General features: G+C 35.2%; 1 protein-coding gene across 1 annotated transcript in view; it reads left to right on the top strand.

The window, feature by feature from the left end:
• The first annotated feature begins 6,545 nt into the window (after positions 1-6,545).
• LOC101572691 (disintegrin and metalloproteinase domain-containing protein 32-like) overlaps positions 6,546-15,142 on the top strand; it is a 227,901-nt gene continuing 219,304 nt past the window's right edge. Inside the window, exons 1-3 of the mRNA XM_023722021.1 lie at positions 6,546-6,557; positions 6,643-6,705; positions 13,425-13,486. Coding sequence (XP_023577789.1) covers positions 6,546-6,557; positions 6,643-6,705; positions 13,425-13,486 — 137 coding nt within the window. The remainder of the gene's footprint in view (positions 6,558-6,642; positions 6,706-13,424; positions 13,487-15,142) is intronic.

Here is a 15,142-nt window from a genome sequence, read left to right as displayed (position 1 = left end):
GTTCTAATCTAGTCCCGAGAGCTCCATTGTAAGGGTCTGTTTCCCTGGGCCACTCTCATGTGCCAGTTTGAGTGGTTATTTAGTGTCTAGCATGAAATAACAGTTAGTACTCAAGGATGTCATCAGAACTACTATGAAAGAGATATAGGGGAAAGAAGCACCCAACCACCTAGATATCTGTTATGAGTTTGTGCTCTCCAAAATCAAAGCATGAATTTTAGGAACATTGGAGTTTACGAGCAGTGTCTCAGTTACTCTTCTCTCATTGCTGGGGCAAACTACCCGACACCCAAAATGATGGAAGGAAAGGTTTATTTACCCTACAGTTACTGGAGGTTTCAGTCCATATAAAGCTGTCTCCAAGGCAGATTGGCACATGGCAGAGGGCAGCAGTTCATGGCAGCAGAAGGCAGCAAAACAGCAAAAGAGAGAAACAACTATGGCTGCAGAGAGAAAGTCTGTCTCCCTTATGTTGCATTCAGGTTATATGCCCCAGGGTGGGTGTAGTACTCTCACCCATAATCCCATCAGTACTAAGATTGATAATCCCAGCCTCAATCATTAATTAATCTCAAACTCTAGAATTTCCCACCTCATGACTGCATGAGGCTTTGGGGGGACAACTAGACACAAACCATAACAAGCAGAATATATTTATTGGAGGAAAGAAAGTTCTATCTCAGAGAGACACAAAAAGGGACCTGAGTGGGTTGCCAATGAATCTGCCTTTGTAGGGATTTTTTTTTGTGTGTGTGTGTGTGTGTGTGTGTGTGTCAAACAAAGGACATTGCCTTTGCCAGGCAGGCAGTTATGCCACTGCGCTATCTCCCCAGCCAGTTGCAAAACCACAAGGGGAGATGGGTGAAATACGGAGAAAAGGGGGAAATTACAAGGTGGGCATCAAGTAGGTTATGACTATGGTGAGCCAATAGGATTACAAGCATAACTGCTCAGGTAAAATTGATTAAATTGAGATCAAATGGGGAAATGAGTGACATAGCAAGTAAGAGTGGATACAGAATGGGCTTTCCTGTAGGGGGTTGGGTCAGTGACTCTTCCTATATTTTTCAAGGTGATTGATATCTCTTTATTATTTTTCATTTAATTTTATTTTTATTTTGAAGATTAAAAACAAAAAACAAATAACCAAAACAAAGAAAAAAACAGAGTAACATATAGCCATACATATATTACAGATTTTTGAAACAAGAATAGCTAATTAACAATGGCTGTTACATTATCTATTTTTGTCATCAAATCTATTGCTCAGAATTGATATCTATTTAAAATACCAATCCCTGGTTTTTATGGACCCTAGGGAGGTAGGTAGGTGCATTTGTTTCATCTTTTGTCTTGAAGTCCGTCCACAGCAAAAATGTCTATCTCTCCCACAGTTGTAAGGTATCTTGTCTTTCATACTGGTCCCTTTAAGGGCCTAGGCATGTCTGCCTATATATTTATCTAACTCAACTACAAAGAAAGGACTATTCACTATGATATAGACAAGTTTAAGGAAACTAATAAAGGCTGTACTTCCTACTGTGAAAATTCAATACCATCTGTGGTGAGTTACCAGCTAGTGGTCAGTTTGTTCAACCCAACTGAACTGAATTAGTATGGTGCTGGGTGTGGGAATCTGACCTGAAGATTGTTGACAGCAGCATAAGAGGAAGAATTACACAAGCTATAGACACGCTGTTAGGGAAGCTGTTTGGAGAAACTGTTGGAGCTGTTAGAATCTGGTGGTTATCTTGGGCTATTTTGCTGTGAAACCTCATCCTGCTGACTTTTCTGGTGAACTTCGTTGTTCTAATCAGAGGAAGAGCTGGGGACCTCATTATCACTGAGTATGGCTACAGTTCACTTTGGGGAAGCTCTGGTCTTCACCTTGAGCATTACTTCCTGGCTTGGGAGGGCAAAATGTTCTACAGCTCAGGCTCTCAAGAAGCTTGTTGTGTTGAGTATCCTGATTGGACCTCAGCTTTCCTCAAATTGGAGGAATTTGGGACCTCACTGTTGCTGAGGGTGGCTGTGATGTTTCTTTGAGATCTCTGGTTCTTTCCTTGAGCATGCTTCCTGGATCCAATTCAGATTCCTCAGCCTACTGGCAAAGATCCTTCATCCAACTAGTATAGACTTTCTAGTCTATTGGGGTATACCATAAAGATCTGTAAAGCAGGCCTGCATGAGACATTGTCTTGGGTTCTAGGCTTCCAGTTGGGCTTGTGGAAGGCATTGTTTTGAACTCATGAAGGATATTAGGATCCAGGCTTTCAGCTGGATTTTTTGGTCTTTAGTATATGGACAGATTTTCTTTGTATATGATTCCTTGGGTGATTCATTATAAAATAATCTTATCATATGTGTCCTGTGTTGCATTGTTCACCTTGCAAAAACCCCAAACCACAACATCATTCCAAAAGAAGAGGGTCAGATTATTGGAACCTGATGAGATACAGCGATTGAAGAGATACTGTGACTTGAGGATATCCAGCTGTATTTACCAGAACCTGTTCTGAATGACAGTGGAAAATATAGCTTGATTTCTCTTTGTTTTCTTCCTCTAATGTTTACCTGTGCCTCTTATTAGCTGACCTCATCTATAATCCGGTGGGCAAAGGAATTTGTATATGCAGTTTGCAAAGCAGAGTCTCTTGGGCAGAGCAGTGGTGCAGAGAAAGAACAGGAGGATGGATAGATAGTCTAGAACACATGCATCTGTTTCTTATTTTTATTTTAAAAAAGCAATAAACAATAAAAACAATGGTATAAAATTTCAAATCAAGATTGTAGGAGAGAAACTGGTTAGTACATTGCTTATTGTAAGAGTAGTTGCTCATATTACAAGATATAGGCATGCAGGATTGATGAAATAGTATAGACACAATCTTTTCAATGAGCTAATAGCAATGATTAGTAGTAGTATCTTAATTATCTTATGTCTGTGTGTGTATATATATATATATATATAGAATGTATCTATATTTATATATGTGTATGTATATTATCTGTTTTTCCTTTCCCTTCCTTCTTTTCTCAATTTCCCCATTCCAGTTTCTCTTTCCCTTTGAACATTTTATGAACACCATTCCATTGATATGTCTATCCCTGAAGGCACAAAGAGTCTTAGGCATAAGTCTCCAGCCTTGCCTGACTCTTTCAGTCCCCAGCATGCTTGCTGGCCAAAGCCTTGATCTCTTCAAGGAACTCAGCTCAGCACTGAGTTTCACTGACAAATACAAGAGAGAAGATAATATAAGACAGTCAATTGTGCAGGTCCTAGAGACATCTTGAGACAATCAAAAACTTACATGGAGCATTTCCAAAGACTCAGCCCACTAAAATGCAAGGCTGCCAGAAAACTTGAATCATAGTTCTTTTCTCTTAAATTAAATTAAATTTATTTTATTTATTTATTAATTTTATTGAGAAACAAATGGCAATGAGACAGTTTCAAAGCAGGTTAGTACAACTATTTTAATAATTAAAACATTGCATAGTGTTGTCTTTGTAGTGGCTATTCATAGTACAAGATGCAGACATGATATCCTTTCCAAACACTATTAGTACAAATCTTTTTTCTCATTGAATTAAGAGAAAGTATATGTATATCTATCCTAACTATTTTGTATATACAGATATAAAATGGTCCTTATTTATATATCATAGTTCTTTCTTGGGGTCTTCCTGCCTAATGTCAGTTGCCTTTTTTCCATCCCTGTAAAAGGGACACATTTCTCACTATTGTGGACAGAAGGGCTTATCAACTGGGAACTCAGGCACAATGCATTCCTTGCCATGTTGCCTTTACACAAGCATGGTGGTCTGTGCTTATTTACATTACAATAGGCAAGAAAAAAGGATAAAATAGGATCTCATTTAGCTTTATTAAACTTCACTAAAGTCATCTTTTTGTCTCTGCAGTAAGACTACAACAATTAGAAAAGGCATGTGGGGATGAGGGAGACAGACTGAAGGACCAGACCTAGGGAAGGTGCAGGTGACACAAGTAACATAAGAATTCAGCAGAGAGAGTTCACAGGCAAAACAGGAATGCAGTGAGGAACAGAAAAGGCTTCCATAACCAGTCCCCCACCTCTGAAAAAAATGAAAAGGCGATTAGGAGCAGACAAAAAGGGGCTCTTATTTATATAAAGCACACTTGTCCCCTTTACTAAATCATTAACTCTAAGTTACCTTTCTGTTAGCCCCATACTTATCTATCAGAAAGGGACAAGAAGAAATTACATAGCTAGAAAGAAGGTGCTCAGGTTGGGCTCAAAGACAGATAGAGTGCCAGTCAGATAGAAGCAACTTCTAGGTGTTTTCATGGGGGCTGGTAAAAATAAATAGTCCTAAACAAAAGGGAGCTGAAGATAAAAATCCACCAGTATTCACGTCTGATGCCTTCTACTCTGCACATACACAGTAGCAATCTTCTTTCTTTTCAATTTTTCCCCCTAGATAAACCATGTTGTAAACTCTTCCTCTGTGGTTCCTTACTGAAGGTGAAAGTTTCTAATCCCACCAGGATGCCAGGAACTTTATGTTGCAGCAGAGCAGTGGCGTGATGGGTGTGGCATGGTGTGCTGGACACCACTTCCCAGACACGATGGTCCTATGCCCAAACTAAACTCTTAAAATTACTGAAACATTGTGACACTTTTGGTGGGGGGTTTTGTACCAGGAATGGAACTCAGGATCTCACCAGGCAAGCACTGTGTCACTGAGCTATATCCCCAGCCCTAAAGTGCATTTATTAGTGTTTGTAAAGATATTGTCTCAAGATGCAGCCGTTTTCCTACAAATGACTTAAGTTTATCTGTCTTTTTCTATCTTGTCTTATTTTTTTTCCTTTGGTATTCAGAATTGAACTCAGGACCTTATACTTGCCAGGCAGGAACTTGCACTGCTGAGTTATATGTAAATCCCCGAGTTTATCTTTCTTCATGGTAGAATAGTACTCCATTGTGTCTGAAAACCACAGTTTCTTTATCCATTCATCTAATAATGGATCACAGTGCTGTAAGGAAATGACACTCCCAACCTGCTAGATGTCTGGTAAGAGTTTGTGTTCTCTTAATTTAAATAATGAATTTTAGGAACAACAGAGGTTGACAGCAGAATATATATTTATCAAGGGAAAGAATACTGTCTAAGAGAGACAAAACAGGTCCCTGAGTGGGTTGCCATGGATCCTTCCTTTGTAAGGGGTTTTTATAGAGCAAAACCATAAGGTGAGGTAGGTGCAAGGTAGAGAAAAATGGGAAATCATAAGCAAGTGGCCATGAATACGGAACAGAGGCTTTTCCTGGAGGAGTTTGTGTTCGTGGCTCTTCCAGGCTTTCTCATGGTGATAGATATCTATTTAGAATATCAGTGCCTGTTGTTTATACTTAGGGAAATAGGCGAGTGTATTTGTTTCATTTTTTGTCATCAGATCTGGCCCCCAAGGGATATCCCTGTTTCTCCCAAATTTATACGGAATCTTATCTTGTGCACTGGCTCCTTTGAGGGCCTAGCCTTATCTGACTGCCTATAATATTTTATATTAGTTTCCTACAATAGAACTAAAAGTTAAAATAGAAACAATCTTCTGAAATATAAAATAATTAAAACTGTTGAGGTCATAGATATAGGAATGGATGTTCTGAACAGAACCACTGTTATACAGGAAATAGTACTGAGAATTAACAAATGGAATCAGTTGTGTCTCCATTACTTTTCTCTCATTGCTGGGATAAAATACCCGACACCCAAAATCAGGAAGGAAAGGTTTACTTATCTCACAGTTAGTGGAGGTTTCTGTCCACTCTTGGCTGGCTCCAAGGCAAAGTGGCACATGAAAGCAGGCAGAGGTTCATGGTGGTAGAAGACAGCAAAGAGCAAAGGGAAGAACAGCAGCTGTGGTAGCTATCAAGACTCTTTTCCTCCCTTACATTGGTATACAGATTACCTGCCCCAGGGCGAGGGTAGCACTCATACCCATAATCCCAGCCTTGGATCACAAATTAATCACAAACTCTACAAGCCTGCCCCAATGACTACCTGAGACTTTGAGGGGACACCTAGATGCAAACCATAATAATATCAAATTAAGGATTTTCTGCACAGCAAATGCAACCAATAGATTGAAAACAAAACCTATGGAATAAAAAATAAATTTTCTGAACTATTCCTCAGACAATGGACTAATATGTAGAATATATAACAAACTATTAAAAGGTTCAATAGACAAATAGGCAAGTGAAATGAAATACATCTTTTTTTGTTCCATTTGTTCTATTTTCTTCAGGAATTGAATTTTTTGTTTGTTTTAAGTTGAATATCTCCTCACTGTCTCTTTTTGGGGGAGGAACATGGTATTTCATAAGCTCCTACTTTTCTAGCTGAATGTTTTCAAGGTTTATTTGTGCTGCCTGAAAGTGTGACAGCTCACTGACTTGCATATCATCCTTGTACAGAGGCCATAGTTATCTCTGTAAACTCCAACTTCGAGGCATGTGCTGGTAAAGTGAGCACTCAGAAGTACAGGGTGATGAGCCATGTATAGTTATGTAAGTCACCAAAAAGTAAAGAAGTGTTTAGTCAAATTTAAGACAGGTTGTTGACTTTTGTTTAAAAATTTCTTCAGGTTCTCAGAATTCATTCCTTCAAGTCGTATATCCAGAGAGAATCCAAGGAAATGCAAGTAACAATGTAAAAGTAAGATGTAAAATTTTTTACAATAGATTATTATATGAAGCTTTTAATTTTTATCACATAACTGTAAAATGTATCAGCTATTTATAATGCAAATGTATGTATCTAATAATATTATCAATAGACAGCAAAGTTTGAATGGTAAAAGCATATATATATATATATATATATATATATATATGCACACTTTGTATAAAATTGTCATTTCTTCATAGTAAATTATTTAAACGTTCAAATATAAGAAATAATATAGAGTTAAATATCTTAATAATATAGAGTTAAGTGTCTTCTCTACATGATATGAAGAGGGTATCTGAGAGATTTAGATGAGAACCATATTCTCCAAAACTAACTGTATGATTTAGATAAAGTTTCCTTGCTCACTCTTGATCCCTCTGCCTACCCATTCTCAGACAAGAAGATATCTTAAGTAATTTGCCATTTGTTATTAGGAAGGGTAATACTTTATTTTATTCACTGATGTATAATAGATTTAACATCTATTTATTTGGAGTTTCCATGTAAATATATGTGTCATAGGAGCTAAGAGAAAAAGAAGAAATTGAACAAGCCCAACTTGTAAGTGGCCAGTCTTTTGATAATGCTTTATTTTTAGTAGATATATTATGGTATACTTTGCAAACATGTGGAATGGTCAGTTGGAATGGAATCATTGTACAATATTTTCATAATCATGCAACTTTCCCTTCTGTCCTGTTGTGGTTTATCTTTCATTCCATCCCTGGCCCCATTAGCAAATACTGCTCTCTTCTCCTTTCCATAAACTTATGTTCCTTTTTAAGTATTTCCTATAAATAGAAACATAATAAATAGACATTTTCATCAGATTTATATCAGTCACATTTACGCATTTAATAGTATTTATTAAATCATTAACATTTCCTTCCTTATTAGTAAATGTTTACCATTCATCAGTTGATAGACATTTTGATTAGTTTTAGGTATTGACTATTATGTATAATTACCTATGATCATTCCACGTATGGACATATATATTTTTTTCTCTTGGGTAGATTTTAGGCATGAAATAATGAGTTACAGATAATTTTTTTTAGAAATAGTCAAATTGTTTACATTTCACATAGGCAGTATAATGACGTTTCTAGTTTTTTCACATTCTCATAAACTTTGAATGTTTTCTGTCTTCTGGATTAAATCTACTGTATGAGGGTATAGTTGTTACTTTAAGATATATTTCCCCAATAAATAATGATGTTGAACATTTTTCAGGTGTCTTTTATCTGGTAATGTAGCATTCTCCCAGGTGTTCATTAGAGTCATTCGTTTTTGTTTTTGTTTTTTTTTTGCTGGCTCCGCCCACTCTGAAGGAGGGGTTTGCACGGCATTTGGTGCCAGGGATCCAACTGTGGTCACCTGCACCTGCCTAAGTTTGCCTAAGCAGGTGCTTTAGACCACTGAACTATTTGCCGGCCCCCAATTCATCTATTTTTCAATCATTTATTTATTTTTTGGGTTTTTTTTTGAATCATTTATTTTTGAGTTCTAGGGAGTCATACTGTATTCTAGATAGGTATTTAATCAGTTGTATACATTTCATTATTTTTCCACAACTTTTAGCTTGCCTCTTCATTTCCTAAGGTGTTTGAAAAATACTTTCAGCTTTTTTGACATTTCACCATGTTGTCTTTTGTGGCTATGAGCTTTGCTTTTGTAACTACAAACTCCACTATGGACTGAATTATGACCCTTTAAAATTCATATGTTGAAGCCTTTAACTTCGGGCATACCTGAAACCAGCCTTCTAGCATGACAGTCTTGACTTCTGGGCCTCAGAATTCTATGACAATAAATTTCTGTTGTTTATGTTATCTGTGTTACACCAACTCAATTATTTTACTATTTCTGGTTTCTTAAGATACCATCTGCTATCATTTCTTGTAAGCCTACAAATATTCCTTTAGCATTTCCACTAAAGCAGGTCTTTGTGTTAGCATTTTAAAAGGACAGCTTTTGATGGATATAGAGGTCTTAGCTAGCAATTTGTTTTTTTCTTTGAGAACAAGTTATACCTCTCTTCACAGCCTTTTGGCCTCCATTATTTCAGAAGACAAATCTGTCATTCATTGTGTTTATGCTTTGTTATGTAATGAGACATTTTTCTCTTGAAATTTTGGAGATTTTTTTGTCATTGTGTGTAGGTCCTATCATGTTGGCCAGGAAGTAGCTCAATGTTTATTTTCTTGAATATTTTGTCTTCGCTGTTTATTAAGATTTGAAATGGATAGATTAATGTTTTTCTTTAAATTTTGGGTACTTTGGCTATAATTTCTTCAAATATTTTTCCTGACCATGTCTATTTCCCTTAAGTAATTAGAATTGCTTTTATACTAACATGTCAGTAATCTTAAGGTTGCCTCAGGCTTCTCTGCTACAATTACTTTTCCTTCATTAATTTTTTCTCTGTGTTTTCCAGAATAGGTCATTTTCATTGCCACATCATTCAATTTATTTATTAACTCTTTACCACACCCAATATTGAATTGTTCTGTTAAATTTTCCATTTTACTTATTTCACTCTCTTACTGTATTTTTAAATGATTATTTTTTCTCTTTCTCTGAAGAATGTCCTAAAGCATTCATGGTGATTAAATTGGATCTGTAAACTACTTTTGGTGCTATGGACATTTAAGAATAATACAAATTTCAATTCATTAACATAGGATTTTTTAATGTCTCTTCAATTTACATAAGTAATGATTTATAATGTTCATTGTACAGAGTTGTTTTTATTGTTTATGTATTTTGTTTACAGTTTTTAATTGTATTAGCATTTGAATTTTATCAAATATTTTTTCTGCATTTATCATGATAAAGCAAAAACTGAGTAATTTTTAAAAAGTTAGTATAACAAATATTACTCCTTTACCAGTAATAACCTGATAAGAGTTAGCATAAAATACTTTTATTTTCAGACAGTTTAGAAAGATGTAGTGAAATCCCTTTAAAAAATGGAGAAAACCATAAAGCAGTTTAGCAAACAGTAATGTTAAATTTATATTTAATTTAAAAAAAAATTAGGGCCAAGGAGATAGCTCAGTGACATAAGCACCTGCCTGGCAAGAGCAAGGCCCTGAGTTCAATCTACATTGCTGAAAGAAAATAATTTTAATTTTTAACATCTCATTGATTACTAAATTTTAGTTTTGGGAAAATATTCATCCTAAAACTCCTTTGGATAACTACTTGCTCATTGAGTCCACTATAAAACTAGATAAATGCACCAAGGATTTAGCTCAGAAACACAAGCCCCTGTCTTTCAAGCACAATGTCCTGAGTTTGATTCTTGGTACAAAAAAGAGAAAAAAAAAATATATGTATTTCAGCATTCATATTTAATTATCACATTAAGATCAAGCTTTCCAAAGAGCTGTTCTTATCACTGAAACTTTTGAAACTAGCAGTTTACCCTGCTACTTCATTTCAAAAATCTTCTCTTTGGTGTTTTTGCCTTATACTTGTCATGCTTGTTTTGCATTTTTCCCTCAATTTTTCTGTCTTCAAAAATAAATATTAAAATTTGGATAGAAATTATGATTTACAGAGAAGATTATAGAGAAGTTTCCCATGCTGTACATTCAGTTTCCTCTAATATTAAAACTTACATTACAGAATTTAAATGACAGGTGAAACTCAATGAGAAACAACATAATTGGTTTATTTCGGTGTGCATCTGGCCCAGTGGACTCATGTCTGAAAGGACTGAGCACTGAATAAAGAAAGGGAACTTTTTTATTCATGCCACCAAGAGGGTTGATAAAGTGTAGTGTAACTTAGGGGAGGCCAAGGAAGACAAAGGCAGTTTGTCAAGCTCTGCCCGGTGGCCTTGTTTGGGTAGAAACCATTATGTTATAAGAACAGGAGTTACAAAACTTTACTTACAAACATCACACCACCATGATATATGTGCACCCATGTTTATAGCAGTGCATTTTGTCATAGATAAATCTTGGAAATAATCTAAATGCCCATCAACTAAGGAATGGATAAAGAAGATGTGACATTTCATACAATGGAGTATTGCTCAGGTATAAAGAAAGATAAACTTGAGGATTTTATAGGTAAATGGATATAACTAGAGACCATACTGTCAAGTGAAATAAATCAAACCTGTATGGTAAACATCACATTGTCTTCCCTAATGTAAGAATCTGAAACAGTAAATAAAATCTAAAAAGTACAATAGATATTGTGAAAGGGAAAGAAACTGTTCAAAAGAAAGAACAGAGATGAGAGTAAGGAGAAAAGAAAGAAGGAAGGGAATATATATCATATATATATATATATATATGTATATATATATATTATATATAGCCTTAACTATATCCTATAACTAAATATATATATTTAGTTAATATATATTAACTAAGATAATGGTATTATTAATTTCTATTGGTTTTATTGAAAATAACAGTTAATGCTTAATATTTTTACCCAATTTTATATGCTTATATCTCTTAATCTGAGCAACTACTTTGAAGACAGCAATATGCAATATAAAAAAACCATTGTTGAAGTCCTATCATCTTGTTTTTTGAAATTGTGTATTGCTTCTGATTTTTGAAATTATTTTTTATTCTCTTTAAAATAAAAACTCTTTACTTACAGGGACAAAGTTATTGTTTTTAATCTATATTAGAACAAAGAACAACAGCTGTGTAGGGGGAAGTTTGGGGAAACTCAACTTTTTCTTTTCAGATTCTTCTTCACTTACATAGTTTTGTTGATCCAAGATATTGACATTGTTATGTATTACCCGTACACAGTGCATTAATTAGTATACCAGTTAATACTTTCTTTGGATTTCACCAGTTTTTTTATGTCCTTTATGGTTCCAAAATGCAAAACAGAGCACCCCACTGCATGCTCTCCTTGTCTCATTTGTTGTGTTTTGATCTTTCCACGATGATGAACATGTTGAGAAGTACTGGCTAGGTATTTTGTAAAATGGCCCTAATTTTTACCTTGTCTGATATTTTTTCATCCTTAAACTAAGTTGTGAAATTAAAGGAACATTACCATGCTCTGAACATTACCTCATATTGGGTACATGATATCAATGTGCTTTTTGTTTTATTTTCTTTTTTGTTTTTGTGATACCAGAGATTGAACTCAGGACCTTGCATTGTCAGGCAGGCGCTTATGCCACTGAGCTATCACCCCAGCCCCACAGTATCAATCTATTACCAATGAACTTAACCTTCTGGTTTCATTTTGACTATTGGCTGACCTTTGCACAATTTGTCTTATTCTTCTTTGGTTTTTACTATGTACTGGCATCTTCTCTTTGCAGATCCTTGAGCCCTTATCCTTTTTGTTGTCCTAATATTGATGTTCTTTTCATTTTTACATGCTTATTTTTCCCCTACTGACATTACTAACTCTTGTTTACCATATGTTACTTGTTGCTGAATAAAATCTTGCCACTCAGGTGCATTTACTGGTAGATATCCTAACTTATGGCTACCAGTATTTTAACTTGAAAATTATGAGAGAGTCAAATGTAATGTCAACTCCTGATCAAGAATCTTCCATTTAAAAAGTTAGGAAATATGAAATACCAATGTGCAAATATGGTAAGTAATTTTTGGGCTTGGTACAAGAGGCATCACTATTATAGAGTACCTTAATATCTTAATGATCCCCATAGCTATCTCTCTTCAGCCTGATGGAGGTCTAGAGATGTCTGCATTTTTAACCTCAGGGGAAATTTACTGGAATTGCGACCTCTTCCAGTGCAACGCATGGTGGGAATAGGTATAAACACACACACACACACACACACACACACACACACACACACACACTGTGGTGGGGATCTAAGGAGGTCCTAAGTCCAGTTACAACAATGGCTAACCAGAATGAAGGCTTTGACCCAGGGCTCAATCTATGTCTTAATTTTTGGAAGAGAGGAGAGCCTCGGCAATAAGTGAATGTGAAAATGGTAGAAATTATGTGTATACTGTGAACTTGGCTAGGTTAGAGGCAAGATAGCACCCCTGCCATATGCACAGAGAGAGGTACACAGAAAGAAAAATCTGCATAACAGCTTGAGGAAGTATCTTGTGTTTCAGCTTTGATGTTTAGGCTTCATATCCTTGGACATCATGGATTCTTTCTTAAGCCTCAGTCTCTGGACAGTGTGGCTTAACCCAGCCTAACTTATGCATAGTAGATGGAATCTATAGGCTTGGCATCACTGATCTTCTCACCTTCAAGATACATGAGTGCCTCAGCTAGACCCATTAACATTACTTAGAGCAAACTGAGGGGATAAAGAAATATCTAGGCAGCTCTACATAATTTAATTTAATACACTGAGTCAGGCCCTCACCCAAAATGGAGACTCATGCTCTTCTTTCAAGGAGGGCTATTTTGGTGGTCCCCCTCACTGCCAAGTGAATAAAATTACAACATAGTGCATAATTTCTTCTTTCATAATACTTAACAATTCAGCAAATGTGGATATCTATTCTTATATAAATCCTTGTATTTGATTATTTTTGGTGGAAATAGAATGTTATGTAATAAATGTTAAAATTCCTTAATATTATTTTGAATATTTTTAAATCACATGTCCTCTTAGATGATTTCAGCATTATTTGGAAGAATTAATTGATACAAAATTGTTCTCCTTGTAATATGAAATTTGCCTTCACTCTTAGTTGTTCTTGATTCTTTAGGAACAGATATCATATGTAATTGCAATAGATGAGAAACTGTATACTGTGCACCTAAGGCCAAGGTGAGTTTTTATTCCTTAAGATTTCCTTTGATGTCTATAAAACGTTTTCCTGGTAATAAAATACTGTATGAAAAATAATAAATATAATTACTATTAAACTTGTTATTTGTTTTGGATGAACCAGGGCTCTCTTGTGACCTAAATTTATATAATCTTTTATGAATGGGCTTTCAGAAATGAAAAAGTAGAGACTTACCTTCTGTAGATGATCTTACAATAGATGACAGGATAGTTAGACTTCTGAAGTCAGAAAAGAGGGAAAAGAGAAACACACCAGTCAGGGAAAATATGGATCTGTGTTGGAAAAACTAAAAGAACTATTTTCAAGATACTCCAGAGGAAATTGTTAGTCAAAATTAATTTGGTTTTGAGCATAGGAGAGAGGTGTGACTTTCACCTCAACCAAATAGGTATAGAAGGAATATGCCTCATTACAGTAAATATCACAAATGACAAATTCATAGATTATATCATCTTCCAAGATCAACTTTTGAAAGCTTTTCCTCAGATCACCTACAGGGAATGGGACCAGATACCTAATCTAACAACATCTGCTCAAGATAGTACTGGACATTCCAGATGGAGAGGTTAAACAAAAGAAAGAGAAGGCATTCAGGTTAGAGTTAAATTGTCCCTATTTTCAGATAACATGATCGTAATACATAAAACCCCCTCAGAACTTAAAAACATGTTTGATCCAATAGATGACTTTATGTGATATAGGATACGACATCAACTTAAAATCAATAATATATCCATACAAAATATTGAAGTATCTAAAAAAATTAGAAAAAGTATTCTAACATACATATGAAAGTCCAGTCAACTGCAAGTCTCCAAAGAAATCTTCAGCAAGATTTCAAGCAGCACAGTAGGAAACTTCAAAATATATTGTAATTATAGTAATAAAGTTCCTCTATTTATATAGTATATAGGTACTATATACCTATACATACAAAAACCCATACACACATATGTAGTATGCACTCACAGAAATGAATGATATCAAACGTATTATATGGTTGTAGTGTATTGTAAAAATGAGAAAGAAAAACAGTAGAACTAAATACTATAGAACTAAAGTAGAACTAAATACTATAGAACATTTAAGGGAATGAAGGAAAACTAGATAAGGTAATATATGTAAGTAGACAGAAAGACACGAGGGATGTCAAGAGGAAGTAGTATCATTAAATCCAGAGAAGCTGGTATACAGAGGAGATGTAGTCAAGTCAAATGCTTGAAGGTGATAGTACTTGACTTCAGACTGCCTTTTGGTTTGGACAAGCAGGAGGTCAGTAATAACTTGTTTAACAAAGTTTAGCAGAGATTTCCCCAAAGAAGCTAGTTGAGCAGTTTACTTAGGTTACATTGGGTTAGAGTTAGCATGAGTTGAGAAAGCATAACTAAAATAACAAAACAGAGACAGGCAATCATAACCACAGAAGGCTGAGCATAGAATCAAAAATTTCAATATCTGTGCCAAAAGTGAGATTTTTACCTAAATTTTTTACCTCATTGTCTTAGTTACTCTTCTCTCCTTGCTGGGACAAATACCTGACACTCAAAATGAAGGAAGGAAAGGTTTATTTAGCTCACAGTTACTGGAGGTTTCAGTCCATACTCAGCTGGGTCCAAGGCAGAGCAGCACAGGGC

Source organism: Octodon degus, unplaced genomic scaffold (genome assembly GCF_000260255.1).
Source record: "Octodon degus isolate 3935 unplaced genomic scaffold, OctDeg1.0 scaffold00088, whole genome shotgun sequence".
NCBI lineage: Eukaryota > Metazoa > Chordata > Mammalia > Rodentia > Octodontidae > Octodon > Octodon degus.
Note: the sequence above shows the minus strand (reverse complement) of the source record. Positions and strands in the feature narration are given on the sequence as shown.